Source organism: Pseudopipra pipra, chromosome 4 (genome assembly GCF_036250125.1).
Source record: "Pseudopipra pipra isolate bDixPip1 chromosome 4, bDixPip1.hap1, whole genome shotgun sequence".
Classification (NCBI taxonomy): Eukaryota; Metazoa; Chordata; class Aves; order Passeriformes; family Pipridae; genus Pseudopipra; species Pseudopipra pipra.
Window position 1 is genome coordinate 24,941,816 of NC_087552.1, and position 23,216 is coordinate 24,965,031.

Here is a 23,216-nt window from a genome sequence, read left to right on the forward strand (position 1 = left end):
CTCTGCACTGGCACAGGACTGTGTATCCTTGCTGCCCAAGTGAGAGACACACGGGTTAGTTTTCAACCTGTAAACTTCTAGATTTTGTGCATTTACAATCAAGAGACCTGTTCTCAGCACAGGAAAGCTGATGTGCTGTGGGGTATTATGATGCAACAGAAGAGTGGACCAGGCTCTGTCATTTAAAAATACTGTATTTTATTTATATTTATTTACTTATGAAAACCTAAGAGTAAATGAGCTGAGAGTGTCACCAGTGATGAAGCCACACAAAGACTGAGACATGAGATCTTCACAACCATATTACACAAAAAAACCCTATGAAGAAGTGAGACATGGTTTGGGTGCTTTCAGCTGGGCATCAGGAAACCTCCTAAAGCGACAGCTTCCATAGAAACAACTCTCTTCTTAGTGGAAGCAGGATGCAGCTAGCATCCAGATTAGTAGCACACCCTTGCCAAAGCATCACCCATGTAAGAAAGCCGGGATATTTATTGATTGTACCGACACATCACTGCTAATAAACCTTCTCTCCCAATATGCTTTCAACCATGTCCTTGATCACACTACACAACTGATCTGCTCTCCACCATGTAGCAGTGGCCGGCCTGAGGATACACCCTGCTGTGTGTGCCTGGTTCCCTGTAAAGCAAAGGATCTGTGGGTTGCTCGTCTGAGCCAACAGCGTTGTGCCGATCTGGCTCAGCTAAACTCCATGGGAGCTATTTTGGTGGTCTCTCCAGTACTGCACAATACAAGAAGCACGGCCTAAAGTAACATCCACCTACAACACACTAGTAGATCATTTCAGATTCAGTACTATGTACAATTTACTCTTACTTAGTACACTAAGGAGCTGTGATATTTCTTCTGAGACATGTTATTTGACTGACGATTATTGAATCCTTCTGTCCACTGGGCTGCAGAGGAATGCTGCACTCTGGCTATAGCATCAAGTTAAGAAACTTCAACAACCTGCCTCAGTTCTTCAAACAGGGGTGTGAGCTCCTTCTCTAAACTTACAATCAGCCCTGGAAAGAGAAAAGAGACAGAACATTCCATCAGACAACATCACTGAGAAGCCTCTCTCTAAAGCCTGCAGCTCCCTCCCCCTCCCAAGTCAAAGGCAGCATTTTTCAAAACATGAAATGTTTTACTTGAGCTGCTCACTCTCCACGGGAACAGTGTGCAGCACCCCCAGGCAGGGGGCCTGCAGCCCCCACCACTAGCAGAGGCACACCCCACACAGTGCAGCTCTCCCCCACTATCGCCTTGCTGCTTCCCACGGCTACCGGGGCCCAAACAGCTGTGCCAAAATCCAGTGCCTTCTGCTCATATTCATCAGCCATCATGAGCAAGGCCAGGTGCCTGGCTGAAGGAATTCCCCACCCCACAGAACTGAGAAGACACAGCTGCACATTACTGCAAAATGTTAACCTGGAACCGACAGAAAGAGACCGAACAACTGGTTTGTACAGCACAGTAATTGCCAGGATAGCAAACACTCTCAGGTAGCAAGAGTAAGGTTAGTCACAGGAGAAACATGCTTCTAGAAGAATAACTTCAGCAAGTCACCTAAAATCTCTGAATTTTTACTCACACCTTTCCCTTCTCACCTTCACAATATGCCGACAAAATTCACAGCAGGAGCAAAGTTAATACAGTTAGAAGTGAATTCAGGTAATTTATTTTCAATTACTTAAATACCTGGGCCTTAAAAGACTGCAGTATATAAAATGCATGTGAAGACATACCGGTATTGGCATTGCTGCTAGCAATGAAACTCACTACCAAAGGCAAGCGATTGAACTGCACCACCTGCAAGGAGAGAGAACAGTGCTCAGACAGAAGCTAATGCATGTTGGACGTTGGAGCTCTGACACAAATTCTTTTGGAAAAAAGCAGCCTTCTCAGTTTAAAGGACAAGCAGGAGCAAAAGCCACAGGGATGACTTTTCAGTTTATCTGTTTCTCAAGATTAATGGTTAAAAAACACCAACAGAACTTACACCACAGTACAAGGAGCTGCATGGGAAAAGCCTGGTACTTCCCTCCCCCTCCATGTTCTACAGTGTGTTGTCCACCAGAAACCCAATTCAGCTGCAAATGCTGAAGAGTACACCATGGAAGCCACACTCTCCAGAGGAAACAAGAGGGCAGGCAGGTTTATAATTTTAAAATACTGTTCCCTATATAGAAGTATCTCTTCTTCCATTAATAGGGAACTGGAACTTTGGGCATAACAATAAGCTACAGCATCAAGAGAATCAAAGCATGTACTCCATGTGTGTAAAATAACTCACTGACCCATTTATTATCCAAACAAAGCTTGATACACTGTAGGCTAAACTGTTTGTCAGTTTACTGCAGTCATAACAAAAAGCTCTCAGGACCACTAGAATTTGAGAAGGAGCAGAAACAAAGCAGGCGATGGATTACACAAATATCAGTTTGTGAACAATGTGAGTGGTATTTCAAAACTTTCTCACCTCAAAGTCACACTACGTGAAGTAGGCTGCATGTGCTTAATTAACTTTAGATGTCACTAACTACAAACAAATATTGTTTATAAAAGAGAACATAAACCCTTCATAACAGATTCTGAAGGCCATATGAGCAGTATCTGCTGCAAATTCATGATTACTACCTGTACAGAAAACTTTCCCAATTTCAGTGAGTAAATCTCAGTTTTGAGACATATAAGGGAAGTTTAATAAACAGTGTGAAAGTTTGGCTTAGCCATTTAAGCAAAATAAGAAATAAACCACAATTACTTCAACAGCATCCAAGTGGATACAAAAGTTTAAACCACTCTCTCTCTCTTGCTCAATGTAATACAGAAACAGCTCAGGTCACTGAAGACAAAGCACGCTCAGGTTACTCACCTGGTACGTATTGTAGTAGCAGATGATACTTTTGTTTTTAGAAAGTCCTAATTTACTGCCCTGATCTGTGGCAAGGGCAAAGGTGGACAGGAAGCCAGGTCGCAGTGCATGTTCTGGAGCATTATCATTGGCAACTGGAACAAAACGAGAAAATTCTTATCTTTACATGGCATCTCTGACTGTATTCCAAGCCCTTATCCAGTGTAGTGCTCTGCCAAAAGCAGATCTGCTGTTGGGGAACACACAGCACATCTTAGGTGCTTCCACAATTAGCACAAGACAATCTTCATGAGCAATACATCCTTTAATGCTCTGTATGTGATGAAAGCTCATTACACCAAGCGTCCTTCCTGGCGTACCTAAGAAACAGTCTTTTCTTTTAGGATGCAGAGCCTGTGCTGATGCCCCTTGGGTTCCATATCCCTCACTGTCTGCACCCATTTCAGCCTTTGAATTGATTACTGCAACACAGTCACTTGACTGTGAACAGGTGAAGATGTGCGATTTCTGCTGGGTGTTTCAATACTTTTCCGGATTAAAAAAAAATAAATCTGCAGTATTTGAACCTTTGTATCTTTAAACTAGTGTACTCACAACATAAAAGCATCTTGAACAAGAAATGCAGAAGATAAAAACTACAGTACCAAAAAGCAAACTAAACATATGTAACAGCTGGATGCAACTGTTTCCAAGCACAGACCAGCCCAGTCAACAAAATACTGCTAAGCTCTCTCTAGTACTCAGTATCAATCAGCCTGCGAGTGACTTGAAGATATAAGGACCTTATAGCATTGAAACCCCTTTCACCAAGGAAAACTTCCATGGACTGCAATTACTGAGGACACAAACAAACGGATGCATTTAAAGAGGTACATAATCAATTACTGAACGTGAAATAAAAGTCAAATTTAATTCTTCCATTTGGTATATTCAGGTATTTGGCATAACCAGAGAAGATTTTGCTGTACTTCTCCACCCCCTGCTGTTCAATCACGATTTCAGCTGTAGGGTACAGCAAGAAGCTGAAGTTACCTTTGATAACAGGCACACCGTCTCTGTCTGAGACCACAATAGCATGAAGACCTTCAACACTGCAAAAAAAAGAGAAGAAGGATGACGAAGAGACACCATTTTAAAACCACAGTAATTAGGAGCAAAGATTTTTTTTCTGAACAAATGTGCAAGGAAGGGGGAAAACATGTTAAAAACTGATGCCTTCAGTAATTTAATACTTGTTCTGTGTAGTTCAGACAGTACAGTTCTGGTGCTCCCAATAATATGCAGGACATGTAACTGCTGGAGCAAGCCCAGAGGAAGGCCACAAAGTTGATAAGAGGACTGGAGGAAGTTGGGGCTGTTCAGCCTGGAAAAGATAAGGTTGCGTGGAGACCTCACAGCAGCCCTCCAGTGTCTGAAGGAGGCCTACAGGGAAGCCAGAGAGAGACTTTTTGTCAAGAACTGTAGTGACAAGGAGTAATGGGTACAACTTGGAAGAGGGAAGATTTAGGTTAGATATTAGTAAGAAATTCTTTACTGGGAAGGTGGTGAGCCACTGGAACAGGTTGCCCAAGGAGGTTGTGGATGCCCTAGCCCTAGCAGTGTTCAAGGCTAGGTTGGATGAGGCTTTGAGCAGCCTTGTCTGGTGGGAGGTGTCCCTGCCCATAGCAGGGGGGGTTGGGATTAGATGGCCTTGGTCCCTCGCCCCGCAGAGACCCAGAGTTACCTCGGCAGCTTCTTGTACAGGAACCGCTTCAAGTCCTGCGGGCAGAGACGGGCACCGCGTTACTCACCCGCTCGGAGAGGGCGGGGGAGCCCCCGAGCTGCCTCCCCGCCCGGCCCCAACACCCCTTCTCCCCGGCGCTGCCTCCCCGCCCGGCCCCGGCCCGCCCCCGCCCCGGACGGACCCAGCCCGATCCCCCCGACTCCCGGCCCCCGCCAAAAGCCGCCGCCCGCGTCCCGCCCGCCCCGAGGAGCCACACTCACGTCGGCCATGGCTGGGGCCCGCCCGGCGCTGCTGCCGCCGCCACCTCTGCGGGCCTGAGAGACGAGACAGAGGGCGCCCGGTCAGCAGAGGAGCGGCCGCCGCCCCGAAGGAGGGGAGCGGCGAGAGAGAGGGAGGGCGCGCTCCCTCCCCGAGGCCTGGCCGGCCGCTCCCCCCCGCCCCGCCGCCGTGGTAGAGGCCGCTCCCACCCGCCCCAGGAGAGGAGCGCGGTTGGGCCGAGACCACCGCGCACCGGGGAAGGGTGTGTATGCAGGGGGGGGCAGGGGGGAGAGGTGCGGCGCGGCGCGGCCCGGCCCTGCCCTGCTTTGCTTTGCCTTGCCTTGCCTTGCCCTGCCCGCCGTTCCATACCTGTCGGCGCCCCCGGCGCGCCCCGCACGGCCCCGCCGCCGCTTCCCCTCGGAGCCGCTGTCACATGATGGGCGGTGCCGCCCTCCCAACCCCGGAACCACTTCCCCGCCGCCTCCGCCCCGCCCCGCCCCGGCAGCAAAACACACGAAACCAAAATCAAACCCTAGGACTGCAGTTAAAGGAAAACAACAAAAAAGAAAAGTCCATTTCTGCCGAGTAGAGCCACTCCCAGTTTTACTCTTCATTTCCCCTACTTTTGGATCTAGTCTATCAAGCCTGGTCTTCTATCTAATCTTCAAAACCTGAAGGCTGATAATTTAACAGCTAATGTGAAGAATTAAAATAGATGAATCCAGTAGATGCCCACAGTGTAACAATAGTAATGGCACATCTGTTTTTAAAGTCTTGTATCAGAATCCAGGACCCTTCGTGGTAGGTCCAAAAAAAACCCAACCCAACCCTGCTCAGCCTGTAACAATGCTTTTTCTCTAAACAAAGAGCTGCTACAGGCCAAGCACAGAGTCACAGAATCAATTAGGTTGGAAAAGACCTCTGAGATTATTGAGTCCAACCTATGACCCAACACCACCCTGTCAACTAGACCATGGCACTGAGTGCCAGATCCAGTCTTCCCATAGAACACCTCCAGGGATGGTGACTCCACCACCACCTTGGGCAGCTCATTCCAATGTTTAATCATCCTTTCTAAGAGGAAATTCCTCCTAATACCGAAACTAAATCTTCCCTGATGCAGCTTGAGCCTGTGTCCTCTTGTCCTGTCACTAGTTACCTGGGAGAAGAGGCTGACCCCGCCTGGCTACAACCCCCTTTCAGGTAGCTGTAGAGAGTGATAAGGTCACCCCTGCGCTTCCTTTTCCCAGCTCCCTCAGCCGCTCCTCATAGGACTTGTGCTCCAGATCCTTCACCAGTTTCATTGCCCTTCTCTGGACTCGCTCCAGCACCTCAATGTCCTTTCTGAACTGAGGGGCTCAGAACTGGATACAGTACTTGATGTGTGGCCTCACCAGTGCTGAGTACAGAGGGACAATCACTTCCCTGGTCCTGCTGGCCACACTATTTCCTATATGAACCAGGATGCCATTGGCCTTCTTGGCCACCTGGGCACACTGCTGGCTCATGTTCAGCTGCTGTTGCCCAGCACTCCCAGGTCCTTTTCTGCTGGGCAGCTTTCCAGGCACTCTGCCCCCAGCCTGCAGCACTGCATAAGGTGGTTGTTACCCAAGAGCAGCACCCAGCACTTGGCCTTGTAGAACCTCATCTGTCTGGCCCTGGCCCAGCAGTCCAGCCTGTCCAGATCCCTCTGCAGAGCCTCCTATCCTCCAGCAGACTGACACACCCAATCAATTTGGTGTCATCTGTGAATCTACTGAGGGTACACTCAATCCCCTCATCCAGATCATCAATAAAGACATTGGACAGGATGGGCCCAATACTGAGCCATGGGGGACACCACTAGTGACTAGAGCACTTAACTGAAGATTTTGTTTAGATGCCAGTACTGAAGCATGAAACAAAATGAAAAAAAAGGTGCTCACATGGGAATTGCTGATGTTTCCTAAGGTATAGGTCCAGTGAAGTTTTTAAATCTCTTTTTAAGAAGCCCAAAACAGAGATAAGCCACTTTTTCATAAGTAAGAGAGGAAAAGCTCATTCAAAAAGACAAATTTATTTGAATACTGAGAATCCATACCTCCTTCTTAATCCAAGCCATGCAGACACAGCAATTTGATAAGGACTTGGTCATATTAGAGAGATACTTAAAAGAGAACCCCATAAAATTATCTTGTGTGAGCTTCTGGTAGTATTTTGAAAATGCTACCTGGGACAACCTTGGTCCCCTCGTTTATTAAAATATGCCCTACTATACACTAAAAATGTCTAAAAATGCAACTGGCTTTCTATGATTTGTAGGTATGCTCAGTGATGAATTTTACTTGGTTCTCTGTCACATTATGAATAAAAGCTATGCAAAAGCATCTGCGAGGTGGCTCCTGTATTGCTATTACTGGGAATTTAGTCTCCCATCCCAATGACAGCTTTTCTATACATGGAACAAACAAGTACTTAAGGAAAATGTATATTCGGCATGAAGGATAACATTGTAACTAAACACTGCATTTTAATATTATTTCTAAAAATGGGGAGATATCCAATACTCAAACCTAATTCCTGCTAGACTGAGAACTCTCACAATTATCCTGGAGAAGTATGCATTACTATCTATTATTGATATTTTATTTCAAGTATTAAACCGATCTCATCTCAACCCACAGGTTTTACCTTCTTTCTGATTCTCCTCCCTGTCCCACTCTGGGGGGTGTGAACCGGTGGCTATGTGGTGCTAATTTGATGGCTGAGGCCAAACCACAACAAATGGCCTATTTCTTTCCTATATATATTGCATTATATTACATGTTAAGTTATAGCTTCATGAATTCATATATTACCTGTTTCTTTAAAAACCAAATGTCTGCTTTTACAATTACACTTTCCTTCTGATTTCTTTGACAGAGCTACAAGAGAGAATAACAATTTCTTAACGAATGACTGAAACTTATGGAACATACAACCTTAAAAAAATGTTCCTGCCCTCTCATTTTAATCTTTTTACAGCATTCATTACAAAATTATATTGAAAATTTTTATCATTTAAAGTTGTCTCTGCTACGTATTTAAATGCATCTGTTGCATTTTAGTGCTGTAATGTTCTATGTTTTCTTGGAAACTTATTAAAGAATCAAGACTCTTTTTAAAAAAGTAAAAAATTCCAATTTAGACTTCTTATACCTAAACAGGGAACTTGTAGGGAAATGTTGATCCGATGTGAACACTGAACTCACTTGTGACTCACGATGCTCCATAAATAGAACACGTACTGATGTTATATTTCAGCAGATGCAAATCATCTCCCTTTCTCATTGCGCTGTGTCAAAGATTCATGCCAAGATTTTTCACTTTTTGCAGGACTTTCCTGCTTGCCCTTTTAAAGGGAAAAGTCAAGAACCCATGCTTGTGTTATCTTTAATAAAGAGTAAGGAATCAGTAGCTAAAAAAGTTGAGGGATTTTTAGCCAGGCTGTTCAAATACAGTTTTGTTTTTTCTGAAGAAAGGTCATCAGAAAAGATTCGAGTACTCCACCCTCTTCAATTTCAACCATGAGAAAATTAGTTCTGAACTTTTCAGCAGATTCCTTTAACAAAATCAGGGAAGATACTGACATTTCTGAAGAAAAAAACCTTCAGACTTGAGGAAAAAAGTAACAATCAAGAGAAAAACACCACTTGGAATATTAAAAGAATGTCTGCAGGTCATATTTAGAGCAGCTTAATCTTTATATTATCATAGCATCCTTTTGCACATTAGTGCATATTTCAAAGTGTGCAGCTATTCGATATGTTCAATACTGAGTAGCATTTTCCCATCAGTGTAAACATATAGTTTCCTTCTTTGAAAATGCCAACTGCAATAGACAGTCAAATGAAATGTAGCACTTTTAAACTACTGGGATGTCTGTGTTGCCATAGGACACAGCCACTGCATTATTCCAGTTTGCTGAGGTACCGATAGCAACCTAACCAACCTCACACAGCTCAGCGTCTGTCCATTTACCTACTTCTCACCTGCAGCAGAAGAGGCTGCAGGGCAGACATAGCCCATAGTATTATTAGGGGCAGCTTTGCTAAGACCATCTCTTCACTCTGACTTCACTGTTCTGATATTTGACAAGTGTGTTATATATCCATTTTCCTATTAACTAAAATATCACCTGCAAGCTCAGACTCATTTGTGAACGGGAAGGCCCAAGTACTTGTTAAAGCCTTCTGAACAATTTTCTTCTATTAAGAAGACACAGAAGTACCAGTATGTACTTTGATAGTTTGTTTTCATTAGTATAATTACAATACATTCTGGACAGTTACAAAATCCAGGGAATCATGTTTTCTCCATAAATTTCTATTGCATATTTCAAACATTTGGATGCCTTTGCATTACTTCTGCACCCTTTTACTATAGTCTTAGAAAGGACATCCAGTACAGCAACCCTTGTTTTTTGTTGTTATTGTTTCTGCAACTTTTAGTTCTGCTTTGTGCCTCAAGCTATGATGTTCACCTTGAATGCTGGTTTAGCTGCTTAGTTAAAAGCCTGCAGCTAGTCTCATGTTATACCAATTCAACAGAAGACATTTCTGCTGGGACAGTTTAGAAAAGGGATATATGCAAAATGATTTCTGGGTCACTTAGAGCAATCACATTTAGCATATCTGCAAAGTCATATCCTGCTCTAGATCAGGAGGAGTTGCAATGAAGTCAGTCAAAGTACTTAAACTTCCAGTTTTGGAGGAAAATTTGGCTCCACGTAAATTTACAGCATTGTTCAAAGATAGCAGTTTTCTCAAACAAAAAACACTGCCCATATTATGAGCTATCTGGCATTCTCAAATACAAGAAACATTCCCCTGCATAACACTGTTAAAATGTAAAAAACATCAGCTACTGAACCTAAAAACATTTTCAACACGCTTTGATAAACTTTAAGTACATTGTACTCAGCTGCTTCAGAACACCTCTTTGCATCAGCAGGTGTGGCAACATGTAGTTTCCACTTACACGCCACTGAGTTACATGATCTTGTGTGTAGGAGCCAAACAGTAGGTTTGCTCATTTCTAGGAAGTCAGTCCAGCAACATTCTGGTCCCAAAAAATGCATTCCCTGGTAGGCCTCTTCTGCCTCAGGACCAGTGACAGAGCTCTGGCCATAGGGGCACACTGCAAAGCAGCAAAGCATTTAAATAGTTGGCAAAAGGGTTGAAAGGCACATACCTTGTCCTTAGCAAAATTTCCCTGTTCCACTTGCAGTGCCCATTGAGGAATTAGTGCTGGGACCTAGCTTGAAATAAAAATGCAGTAAAAAAATGGAAGCCTGCCAGGAAAAAAAAATATTTTTTTTTTTATATAGTTTTAACTGTTGCATGTTTTTCTCTGCCTTTCCAGTGAAAATTAAGGAAGCTACGGATGCATGTTAACCATACATATGGATTTACTACTACTGGAATACCAAATGGTAGAGCAGCTGTAAACTGTTGCAAGTACTAAAAGCAATGTTTACAATGGTCTGTACAGCATTTGCAAATATTTACTTTGAAAAGAGATTAGTGTCATTCTGAAGTTTTCTCAGCATTGCTTAGAAATGCTAAAAAACTACAACAGCTAGACTGCTACTCTACACCAGATCAATATACCCCAACAGATATTTAGGAATATATGCCGTTATATTTAAAAATACCAAGTTCCTCTAAGCTGGCAAACCTAGAAGATTTTACATAGAGTTAGAGATAAAATATTAAAAATTATTGTTTCAACTCCACACACTTGACATCTGAATAGGAGTAATGTAATCATACTATTTATTCCATCAGTGAGACAAAATGTAGTATGGAACTAAATTTCTGAGATTTTAAATAGAAAGTCATTTAACTCGTATATACACAAAGTGTTCTTTCCACAGATATTTACATGGCAAATATGTTAGAGGAGAACCACTATGACTAAGTCTCTACAAGTACAGCATCCTTTCTGAGCTATTCTCTCTGCTGAAAGAATTCACAGAAGCTTTGAAGTAAAATCTAGACAATTAAAGTTACCTATATTTCACAGTAGGTAAAGAAGCCATTAAATAATATTTCAGCATAAGGTTTCTGGAAACAGCTACACAGTAGAGTTTTACATCCACCCTTCTTTTCCAGCAGCATTCATGGTGAAACTAAATCTCTTCTTAATTTACAAGAGAGATAACAGCATACGTAAAGATGTAGTGTACAACTGTAGCTCATCCTCCTCGATAGAGGCTGGTCAGCCGTTCTAGTTCTTTGCAGTTCTCCATGGACATGGACTCCGCCTTCTTTCGGAGACGGTCGTCTCGATATACTTTTGCTGCATAAAGTAAGTCTGTTTCTTTAAGGAAAAAAAGAGAAAAGATTTTTTTGGTTAAAAACTGGACACTTGGCACATGACATATTCCTGCTTAGAGTTGTACAAAACACCTCAGGTTTAATCCTTGCCCTTTTTTCTTTCTGTCTATTCTAACTTCTCTCAGACATCACGTAAACAGCACTGCTACACTTTGCTGGATCTTGATAAGCATTGCATCTTTTTGAGCAGATAAAGCCATAACAGCCTTTGAGCTCCCTCACAGTTCATACAGAAGCATCTGATTAAATGAAAAACCCAAACCAAAAAAACCCAACAAGAACAAAGCAACAAAAAGTCCCCTACAACTACTGTCAGACCTAATTAAACAATAAAAATATAGGCCACACTCAGTGATCTTGTATATTATTGACAGCTGTAACATCTTGTCTATGCCCAAAAAAATCCATTCTGAATGTTAAGCCCTTTACTTCAACTGATACTGCTTCAGTGATTCAGAGGTATTAATAATTAAGAACTCTCTGTATTATTCTGGTGTTCAGCAGCTTGACATTGTCAAGCATTTTAATTCTGTAAAATCTTTTTCGTCACTTCAAACAAAAATCGATTAGCAAGGCATTCTTATATGTCAATCAGTGCTGGATACATTTTTACTGTCAAGGAGATCCAACGCACAACAGGTATTTTAAATCTATAAGCCCACAAAATCAGCTGTTTTCTATCAATAGAGAAAATCCATTAGGGGCCTCTTACACAAAATCAATTTTATCAAGTTGTTTTCACACCTTGATAAATTACAATTAGTAAACAACATGACAGTCTCCACCTTCAGACTATTTTTGTTCTTTTTACTGGGGTCAGATGTCTCTGTAGCAATCACATTTTTCCCAGTAAATATGTACATACAGAAGCATAAGCCTCCTTGCATTGTCCAGGACTCAGATCATGCTTAAAAAAGTAAGCACGTCAAGAATAACTGCTGAAATATGAGAAAGGTAATCTTTCTCCTTCTTTCCTCCTCAGGCGGAACTGCCTATCAACGAAGCCTTTTCAAAGATATTTATATAGTAAATATATTACAGAAGACACAAACGTAACATGCCACTAAATGTAATGACTAGGTCAATAAAAGCAAATTATCCTTCCAGATCTATATACTCTGATGAAAAAATGTATAAATAATACATCTTTTTATTGTGCTTGATTATAACTTGTCTTTAATTTTTGTTAAAAAGCACCTCTCATTTTTGTAAACTATTTTTTACAGCTGGGAAAAACTGAGTGGCCATCTCAGCTGAAAGGCCTGGCAGCACTGGACTGCAGAGAGTAAAGCTGTGCAGGAACATGTGATTTCATGTGATTTTACACAGCAAAGAGCATTCTGTTTGCCTCTGGTCAGTTCACTGATAGTTCATGAATTAATTATTCTTCCAGTAAGCCATTACTGAAGTTCACCACCTGAAAAGTTAAAACCATCTGGTTTCAACACTGATGTCTTTTTAGAAGCACTGTTCTCATAGAGCATGAAAGGCTCACAAAATGGTCCCAAATAATAGAATAACAGGTTAAAATTGATGCTGATTTGGAGATGGCTGATGCTATTTAGTATTCTTATGCTTTAAAACTGAATTCTAGGCTTTTGAAAGAAAATAGCTCATTGTATAATATGAGATTGGAGAAACAGATGGTAAACTGAAAACACCCTTGTTTATAGGGTCTGATATAGCCATGGTACCAAGTCCAGGGAGAAAAATAATTCAGCGCTGGCAAAAGATGAAGCACTGATTTAGAGCTTATGATATTTTACAGGACATGCTGCCTGTCCTTGGTTGCCTGGAAGAGCAGTGTTTGTATGTACTGTGGTCCAAGGCACATTATTTTTTTCCCCTCTCTGGAAACACCTATGCAAGCTTTCGGTTTATTTATTTATAGGAAAATGAGATATTGCCATGATGAAATAATGTGGAAGACATTAGAATTCTTAGAAACTGCCGTAAGTTAAGGACAAAAAGCTTTGTCATTATCAATTCAGTGTAGTCTTTAATTTTCTGAGAAATGGTCACAGATAATAAAGCAGCAGGTTGAAATTGCTGATGATTTGCAGATGGTTGTTAGGTCACGGCGTAAAACTCAGAAATTAAGTGACACTGGAGACACCTTTGAAGTGAGAAACAGTAGAGAACCTTACACCTGATTTTGCATTGAGACATTTTAGTAATACAAGCATTTCATTCTTGCCTACGGTAATATATTTTTATAGTAATGCATGCTTTCATGGAATTACACATATTACCAAACTTACTTTGTTGTCTCTCCTTCCAACAGTTATTACGAATGTTGGACACATAATCCTCTTCCACACTTTTTTCCACTTTCTGTAATGACACTCCTTTGTATTCATTTCTGAAGTCCTTGTTGACATAGTAAATGACACCCAGGTTTTCTGTCTGCATTTTTATGACCTGCCCTGTACTTCTGCAAGAAAGGAGGCAGGGGGGAGAGAGAGACTAAATATTAATTTGATTTTTTTTTTACACCAAAAATAGACTTTTAAGAGATATTGCTATTATATAATAATACCAACATATTACTGAATTTGCCATTTCAAGACAAGTAATGAAAGGAATGGCCACATAATCTGTTATGGAATAGAGTTACTGCATTCACCTGAACTTCTGCTGCTTTAACACTTGAACTCAAAACCCCCCCCACTTTACTAAGACACTTGTTTCATACCTCTTTAGCCAAATGTAAGCTTTGGTAATAGAAAATGACATTCAAACTCAACAGAAAGGAAATCAGGTCACTATTCTGTAGCAACCCAGTATATACAGGCACCTCCATTCTAAAGTGTTCGCTGCCAGCCCTGATAAATCCATTCTCCTGTTGGCATTCTGCAGATTAAAAACCAAAGATTGGATGCAAACATTCTGGCAGAGAAGTGTTTCTAAGCATCACAACAGCTTAACTGCAGAAGGGAAAAACACCACAGTCCATAAAGAACTATGAAAATCAAGAGAAAAGAAACCTTTCTGTTGTGGGGCTGAGAGCTCTGCAAGGAACTAAGGACCTTTAAAACCATTGTAGCGAGTGGGTTAAGTCTACTAGCTAGCTGCAAGCTTGATTCAAGTTATTTATTTCTTGCAAGGAAAAAAGGCTTATATACCCTACTGTACAAAACAGGTAAGTCCCACTAGTGGAATTCTTCACAAGAAGATGAACTACTTTGCCATCACCTAAAATGAAGTAAAAGAATAGACAGCTTTCCCAGCCCTCATCTAGTTTAACACTTAAGTAAGGCTGAGAAAGTTGCTTTCAAGTACTTCGCTTGCTGCAAACACAGATCACCCCTAAAAGAACAGTGAGCCTTAGCAGGTTTCAGTATTTGTTTAAATGTGTTGGAGATGCAACCACCTTTGCAACATGCCATGTTGCATGGACCCACTGCCTTGTATTGGACCTCCCAAACTCCAGGTGTTGATGACCTCTGTTCTCCATTGTGTTCTCAGCATGTTCTCAGTACCTAAATTTTAAGTTTTGTTCTGCTCTGTCTACATGTTCTCTCCTTTTCCTCACAGTGGGAAATCAAGGACAAACTAATGGTAGGCTCATTAAAATGCTTCTAAGTGGGAGAGGGTGATTACATCACCTTCCCCTCTGTTTTAAGGTAATGTAATTAAGCACTACTTACGATCTTGGGTATAAGGCGTAAGGAGGGTTAGATACCATCAACTGGCTCAACAAGGAGACAAAGATCAACACAATAATAGGCATCAGCTGGATGACCATAGAGAAACCTCCCTAAGGAACAAAACAGTGCAGGTATTTCATAAATAAGCATCAAGTAAGCAGATAAATTTGACAAGATTTAATGCTAAGTGTGACTTTCTGCTTTAAGCCTCAAAGGCTGCTACAAAAACTGTAATTGCAATCACTGTGGTATTATCTGAACTTTCTAATGCATACACAATATTCACAGAGTGCGAGAGAGAGTTCATGGGTTAGCAGGTACCCACGAGCAACTACCAAATAAAAGCTGGATTCAGTTACATTGTATGCCATGATTTGGTCTCATCTATACAGTGATATGTAATTATACAGGACTATAGATAATTCATGTAGGTGAACATTGAGTTCAATTCTTACCTCAGCCCAAATACATTTTTAAATGCAGCAAGGGTTAGTGGCCAGAATTAGTGGCATATTTAGGCTAATAACACCAGTCACCAGAAAGACAGTGACATTCAACAACAGATTTACAAAAGCTTCTCAAATTTGCAGGTCTATTTGCCAATCAGTAAGATTACCACCCAGTGAAGTTTTAAAATACCTAATTGGCAAGTACAAACCCTCCTCTACAGTACAGAGCTCCTGTACAATCACATCACTGACAGTGACTACCAGCAAATTTCACAATCCAAAGTTTAAAGACAATAGTGATTAAACATACATCACCCCTCTCTTCCTCCCTCTCATGTCCACTCTGACGGTGCTGATTAGGATGACTGTAGCCAGCACGACCATTAGAAAATGAATGTACACTACCTGAGGAAAGAAATATCCACATTTAAATAATGGAAAAAAAGTACTATTTAGAGGTCAGGACCAAAGTACTTAACATTACTGCACAATGGCACATAAAATAACATTAAGTATCTTAACAAAGTCAAAGTTGTTTAAAATAAACATTTTAAGCTCTAAGATAGTAACCCCAAAGAAGTGAACTGACATTTTTGGGATTTAGCAACACTTGGGGGAAAAATAAACTGTGATGCAGATTGAAAAGCTAGGGTTGGAGGTAGGTTGGAATAATTCTACTGTTTTATAATGTCACAAACTCTAATGCCACTCTGCGCAGTACATACCAAAAATTATACTGATGTATACAAATACCTGTTGGAAAGGCCCCTCCAAAAAACATGTTGAACAGATCCTCCGGAGTAATATCTGCCTCACAGCCTCTATGGAAGTTGAATCTACCGTTGCTAGGGTGATTGCATGTTTGCTCTTCACTTCCTGTAAAGTCATACTGCTTTCGTTTTTCTGGATTACTCAGCACAGCATATGCATTTCCGATTTCTGAAGCAAGGAATAAAAGACAACTCCCGTAAATGAATGATAAAAGTTATTCCAACATGAGAATTGCAATTTCAAAGTCAAAAAACAGGCAGCAAACGATGTCCTTTATTGCATTGTTACAAAACAACTGCAGTAGAAGAAGGTCCAGAAACATCTCTACTGTTCTCAGAATAGTTTCCACAAGGTTTCCCACCAACGCTATTCAAAGGCCTTTTATCCTGTTGAAGGAGGCAGAAGGCAGGAGAGCTTTGTTTCTTTTTCTAGGGGAACACCTACACCTGTGGAAATGTTCTCTCACTGCAATTACAAAAAAAGCATCAGGCATTTCAATGAAAGCTCTGCAGCTGGGTACTTGCAAAGTGCAGTTTTCCCTAGCAGCCTAGCTCTAAAAAAAAATCATAGACTAGGTTTTCTTTAGTTTCATTTCATAAATGGTCAGTTCTTTGAATGCATCAAATTCGTTGTCTACAAGAGTGTGAGTGTATTTTTCTCAATGCTTCTGAAGATATTTTATGAATTAGATTAATAACAGAGGTTTGTATGACATAACATGAAGAATAGAACATGTGAGCAGAAGAGGAACACATGTGTTCCTAAGGCTGTCAGTATGACCTCAATGTTTGGAGTGCCTGGCCTGGATGCTTGTCCTCATTTATGCTAAGTTATCACAAATGAAAAACTTCAATTCTGACAGTAGAAAAAAACCCAAAACTGAGTTAGGTGACCACAGAAAAAAATCAGTGAGAAACCCCACATATTCTGCTGACTTTACAACCTTTTTTCTTGCTGTGCACAGACATACAGCTCTTGCAGACTGAAGAAAAAATTTCTGTTGCCACTGGATGAACCATCTTCACTCAGTCATTACTTCATTAAACCCTTTCTGCCTTCCTTTCTTCTCTCTCCTCCAAGCCTCTCCAACAAAAGGTTTCTTTTGCAGCCAACCAACCCAAGACACAGGGATTATGTTTTTTCAGTGTTGAAAAGCCATCAGTCATCAAAAGTTCATAAAAGGTCCAACATTATAATCTCAACACAGGAAAGTAAGACTACAGCTTATAATTAATATTTTAAACAATATCCAATCTAAGAAAAAGTTAATGAGTTTTAGCTATGTGTCTTTTAAGCTGTCCTTAGAAAAAAATCATTAGTAATTCCTTTAAGTGGAGAAAACCCAAAGAAATGAAGCCTGGTAATTTGCACTGAGATCACAATATACACTGACACCAAGTATTGCTCTGTTGCTCAGTACAAGGATAAAATTGGTAGTAAAAATTTAGATTTTCTCAAGAATTAAGAATCTGGGGAGACCAATCAGGTGACTGCACATAAAGTGAAGATACCATACTGTCACCACACTGTATGCCTATTTGTTAATTGCTTTTCATTATCTGATCCTAATTCACAACAGATTTGATTCTAATATGATTTTCTTTAATAAAAGGACATAAAAAGCACTACTCAGAAGTTTCAAAGATAGATTTCTGATGAAGTGTGTAAAAGAGATGCCAAGAGAATAAAAGTCATTATATTTGCACAAACTTTTTAATCTAAAATTCAACGTCAGTGAGACTGCTCAATACAACAGAAGAGCAGTAGGTAGCTCAAGATCTAAGTACCTTGCCTATCATGAAACTCAATTCTGTTTTCTAATGTGACCTTTCCTTAAAATAAAGCATCATTATGAAATAAAAACTATTATTATTAATTCCTTTTCTCAGACAGATGTCAGAAATTCATCAGACACCCTTAAAGGAAAACTAAACCATAAATTTACTCAGCCATACAAAAAAATCACAATAATTTCAATGCAAGAAAATGCTAGTTTTCATTAAATAACTTTTAGTCAACAAGATTCCCCTACAAAATTTTCTGTTCATTTATTTATCTAGTTAAGAACCAGAAAGTGAAATTAAACTGAAGAAATCAGACTTGTACGAAGTGCTAATGTTAAATAAAATATTAAATATTAAGAAACTGATTTTTAACATTTTAAAGATTATTTAAAATGCTATTAACAAGGAAGAACTTTTATTCCTAGGGCCTGAGACAATTTTATAAGAATAATACCTTTTTTTTAAGATAAAGACATCACATACCTGTATTAAATTAATCATTAGCAATCAACTTTCCTGTTAAGCTGTATCTACTTTTTCATTTGGAATTGTTAATATATTATTATAATTACCTCTTCAAGTCTGTATCAGAAGTCTTGCTCAGGACTTTTTTTTTTCTTTTTTTCCCTCCCCAATTTAAGTGTTTTATCCGAATGATTTTTTCAAATGTCTGCATGTAAACCTCACACAAGAAAAAAATAAAAAAGATGTACCACAATCAGACTGTTTATTTATGCATGATCATTTCCTATAGATTCACATTTTTCTTCATCTGAGATGAAGGTGTAGTTTTCTTTAAAAAGCTTTTCCTCAACAATTTCCCTTATGCAGGGCTAAGCTTGGCAGCCTTAGATAAGATCAAGTCAGACTAAATTTTACCTAAAAAATAGTCCAAGGCAACTATTAATAAGGCCATGTTTGAACTCATGAGTTTTTGTGTGGAAAACATAGTAAAACTACACTAATACAAGAAATTTTAAGGAAAAGGTAACAGTGTGGCACATGACTCACTAAAAACTGCATTTTCCTATCAAGAATTTTTTCAAGCTCCAGTACAGCAAAAATTCAAGGTAGTAGAATTCAACTGACTACATTAAGTCAACAACAGTAAAAAAGTGCAGTTGGGTTTCACAGATCAAGTATTTGCTCCCTGTACCTGAACATTACAGTCAGTCCTCTGAAACAGAACTCTACTGCAAAAGTCCACAATTATCTATACTTCTAATATAATAAAGGTCAAATATTTTCTTGAATAAAAATGCCAGTCTAATATTAGCTACTAAACACATGGACAATTTTGTAAGAAGACAAGTGACCAATGCAGATAAATTTCTTTTAATTGGACAAAGTTTAATAATTAAAAAAAAATTAATTAAAAATGGTATTTTACTTTTAAAAGCCTCTGTTGCTCCAGGTGCATGGTTTTTGTCTGGGTGGAATTTCAAAGCAAGTTTTCTATAAGCCTTCTTTAGGTCTTCTTCACCTGCATCCTTTGACACCCCAAGGACTTCATAGTAATTTTTACATTTCTTTATACTGCAAAAGAAAATGAAGCAAAATGTTGCAAACAAAAAGATGTAAAAGCAGTATGTTAGAACACAGATGCAAATGAGGTAATACATTGCACTTTTGCATTACATTACATCTCTCACTTTCAACATAAAATATTTTGAAATATCTACTCTAGAAACAAAGAATGCCATTTTTCATAATAGACTCATTACTAAGCAAAATAAACTACTGTACTCAAAATTACTTACTATATACATTTCTTTTACCTATTCTGCTGTAGGACTACCACAGCTGTAAGAAAGTATTTCAGTTTGCAATTTCTGTAGCACTCCTCATCTCCAATTATATTAATATTGGTGTTAATAATGCATAAAAAGAAGAGTCTAAATTTTCCTTGCAGAGCTAGCAGGTAGGAAGGCCTGTTTCAACTGTAAACAGCAAACGCACTTAAGTACACACATAAAACAAACCAAACAATACCTCTCTTTCTCCAAACAAAAGTCAAGTCATAACACCATTCAAGCATTCACTTTTCAGGGAAATAAGACGTGAAAATACTTCTGCCCCTGGGAATGCACCTAGATTTTTAACAATCTTTCTGTAAGTGTTTATGTAAATTCAAAGAAACGTTTATACATTTGGCTCATCCCACACATTCAAGTGTAGCTTTTTTTTAAAACTCTGAAAACTTGGAAATATTCTTGTAGGCTGTCTCACCCAGACAGGAAAAGCAAAATCTGGAAATGATGTAATCATTTGGTATACTTTACAATACCCAGAAGAAAGAAAAAACAGTTACAAGGGAAGGGAGAACATTGATTCTATGTGGGCAGGAAGAACTGACCAAACCAGTAAATACACCTTAAAAATCAAACCAAGTTATTTGGGTAAGAATTCAGAAACCTAGAAAAATAAGGCTGAATCATAAACTTGCACTGCAGAAATGAGGCATGCTGACATTGGGTGCATACCAAAAAAATAAGGGGCTGATTTGAGCAAGAAATAGAAATTACATCCATAAATATTTTAAAAGCTTCATGTGAGTGTCTTCACATGGCTGTAACTGTACCTGTATTCTTTTAAACACAAAAATTTCTACAAAAATATGGGTTTAATGTTGCCAAGACTACACACAGAGTAGCCAAGTGGAAAAAAAGGTGGCAAGCAAGCCTTTGGCATTCTCATGAAAGAAGTATGGGTAGCCTGTAATTAAGGGAATGAGAGCATCAGAAGTACAACCACGCCGTCATGTGTGGTCCTTCCTAGTTCACAAATTGATCAAATCAAGTTTCATATGAGGGATCCTGTTTCCTGTGTTCAAATAATACAAGCTTTTATGGAAGTCTTGGTGTAATGCTTGCAAGAGCACTGAATTGAATGTACGCAAGCATCTGCCAACACAAACATCCTGTGAAATAAATATAGCTCGTTATATTGAAGTAACATTTAATAAGCTCCAGTTAGGAAGCCGATAAAACTAACTAAAAAGAACACAGTGAATCCATCAAGAAAGAATGGAAAGAAAATACATTAAATTATACTCTGAGTACTGGTAACTTTTGTTTCATAATTTGTACAAGCAGGAAAAAAATGTGGTAGTATACAAATCCCTTAATCCTTAGCCTCCGTACCTGGATGACTTAGGAACTCTGTCAACAACAGGTAACTTTACTTAAACATGTAACAGTATCAAATTAAGCTTTTCTTTAATGAAATTGCTATCTCGGCATCAAATCTAAGTTCTCTTCAGTAACTCAGTTTCTGAATTACTTGTCTGTGGACCAGACTCTTCAGAACTTCAGCTGATATAAAATTACATAGCAAGTCACCAGGGCATCCTCAACAACTTTGTCCCTCAAGAGCATATAGGAATTGCTCATGAAAGGAACAAACATGAAAAAATAAACCCATGAAAGTTTACTTATTTGCAGACTTGATATGCATTATTTCACAACTCTAGGAAGCCAAGAGGAGAAATACGGAAAAAAACCCCCAAAACAATAGATGCTAACCTGTTCTTCTAACCTCCCAAAATTCACTTGAGAGTTCCCTCCCATTTACAACCAATGAAAGTGGGCAACCCTCAAGGGAGAAGCAGGACTGGTATCAATCAGAGGATGTTTAGGTCAGCATGTGACCCACCAGCTTCAGACACCATGATCTGCTCCAGAGCCAGCACATCAAACCAGAACTGCTCCCTGATGAGAAAGTGCAGGGAGAAACCTGCGTTGTGGGTCACATCCAAAGGATTAATGCAATCTCCTCCATACAACAGCTATCCTGAACCTGGTCCACAAATGTGGTATTTTTATTATCAAGAAACAAGTGTCCAGCCAAGGTATATCACATTTCTATTTTCTCTTTGCAAGTCTTTCCTAGTGATCGCTTTGTTAAACGAAAAATTCTGCACACACAGATGTGGAACATGCATATCCACATGGCAATTTTTCAGAATTTAGCATGACTTTGGATTAGGCAGGTCAAGCTTTAAAGATAAAAAACATTACATGACTGTACAAATGCACAAGGGCCAAAAACCATATCTAAGCCTGGAAATCTCAGCAATGACCTTATGCTATGAAGCCCTTGCTATATTAGCCAACAGTTTTATACCATTGCTTGGCCACTTCAAGGCAAAAAGCATCTGGACTGCAAGTAGCTAGCACCTAGTTAATGCAGTTTTGTACTGGAAGGGAGTCAGTGACTTCAGCCAGGAGGTCCCTGACAGAGCATCATTCAAGGCAATCATTACAGGATAAGACCTCAGTTTTCTCCCCCTCAGCAAAGTCTATGAGAGCTTTAAACCAAAACTTGTACTGCAGCTGCTTTGTATGAGGGATGTTGGGAAAAGCAAAGATGATTAAAAGGTGTTTTCCAATTAAACAAAGTTTGTGATGCTCTCCTGAGAGGGAAAACTTCAGTGCATCCCAAACTCAACCTGGTAAGGCAGTTTATCAGAGGACAAACTGTAGGGGATCACCAGGTCAACTCACCAGATCCTCAGGTCACACATGTGCTGTGCAGTCACGAGGCTTCTCAACCACTGGAGCCCCACCAGGGCCTGGCATGCCCATCCCTCCCCATCTTTAAAGAGATGGCGTTCACAGGCTTTGCACAGATTCACCAAGTCTTCTTCCCCCATACTCCACTATCCCAATGAAAAATTTCTCTCCATCTGCTGGAAACTTGAAGGCCATGGTCAATTTGACCCTTGTCCTTCAGCAGATGCAGACCTTTTTGGACATATTCCTCATCCTGTCTCTCTAGTAGGCTGACGACTGACGATGCTCAGTCAGCCAGAATCCCTCACCTGCACCACTGAACTGTCCTGTGGAGATTTGTCACAGAAGGGCAGATGGATGGTAGGATCCATCCTTTTCCCACTTCTCTATTATTGCAGGGCACACAACATCAGCCAGCAGAGGCAGGCTAAAATAAAGAGTAAAACCAGGGGAGATCTTGGAAAAGCCCAATCACGGATGTTACTTCTGGCTTTTAACTGCACCTGAAATACCTATCCTGCAACACTCTCAGCATGAACAACTAACTTCCTGAATGCTGCATTTCAAATTGTTGTGTTTGTCTTGTTGCCCCCCTTAAGGCACTGTAGTTCCTACTGCTAATTTTCTTGAATATGTAAGTTTGACACGGAGGTTTCTTTTTAAAATTCCCGTGGACACATCACTTGTTCATTGCCTGCTCATTTTGCATTGAATGGTTTTTGTTGTGGTTGTTGTTATTTATTTATGGCTTACTGGAAGTCTGGTGTTTTTACTCATACTTTGTTTGGGGTTTTGTTTTTTGTGTAGTGCTTATCTTGTGCTTT

General features: G+C 40.0%; 2 protein-coding genes across 2 annotated transcripts in view; both read right to left on the minus strand.

Annotated features, from left to right (window-relative positions):
- Positions 1-176: 176 nt before the first annotated feature.
- LAMTOR3 (late endosomal/lysosomal adaptor, MAPK and MTOR activator 3) lies at positions 177-5,350 on the minus strand. The gene is made up of 7 exons (XM_064651987.1): positions 5,235-5,350; positions 4,868-4,921; positions 4,608-4,642; positions 3,917-3,975; positions 2,885-3,018; positions 1,755-1,818; positions 177-1,031 (listed from the first exon to the last, which is right to left on the minus strand). Exons 2-7 carry the CDS (start codon positions 4,874-4,876, stop codon positions 958-960), a joined length of 375 nt encoding a protein of 124 aa, XP_064508057.1. The 5' UTR covers positions 4,877-4,921; positions 5,235-5,350; the 3' UTR covers positions 177-957.
- A 1,552-nt stretch (positions 5,351-6,902) lies between these two features.
- Positions 6,903-23,216, minus strand: part of DNAJB14 (DnaJ heat shock protein family (Hsp40) member B14) — a 28,245-nt gene continuing 11,931 nt past the window's right edge. Inside the window, exons 3-8 of the mRNA XM_064651983.1 lie at positions 19,269-19,414; positions 16,077-16,262; positions 15,634-15,728; positions 14,875-14,984; positions 13,486-13,658; positions 6,903-11,207 (exon numbers count right to left, since the gene is read on the minus strand). Of these exons, the coding sequence (XP_064508053.1) occupies positions 11,083-11,207; positions 13,486-13,658; positions 14,875-14,984; positions 15,634-15,728; positions 16,077-16,262; positions 19,269-19,414 (835 nt within the window). The 3' untranslated portion in view covers positions 6,903-11,082. The remainder of the gene's footprint in view (positions 11,208-13,485; positions 13,659-14,874; positions 14,985-15,633; positions 15,729-16,076; positions 16,263-19,268; positions 19,415-23,216) is intronic.

What these genes read in the sequence shown, in the direction of transcription:
- LAMTOR3 (XM_064651987.1), bottom strand. An exon ending in CGGTGTGCCTGTTATCAAAG is followed by an intron (nt 3,019 to 3,916) that starts GTAACTTCAGCT and finishes GTTTTGTTCCAG; the next exon opens with TTGCCAATGATAATGCTCCA. An exon ending in TAGCAGCAATGCCAATACCG is followed by an intron (nt 1,032 to 1,754) that starts GTATGTCTTCAC and finishes TTCTCTTTCCAG; the next exon opens with GGCTGATTGTAAGTTTAGAG.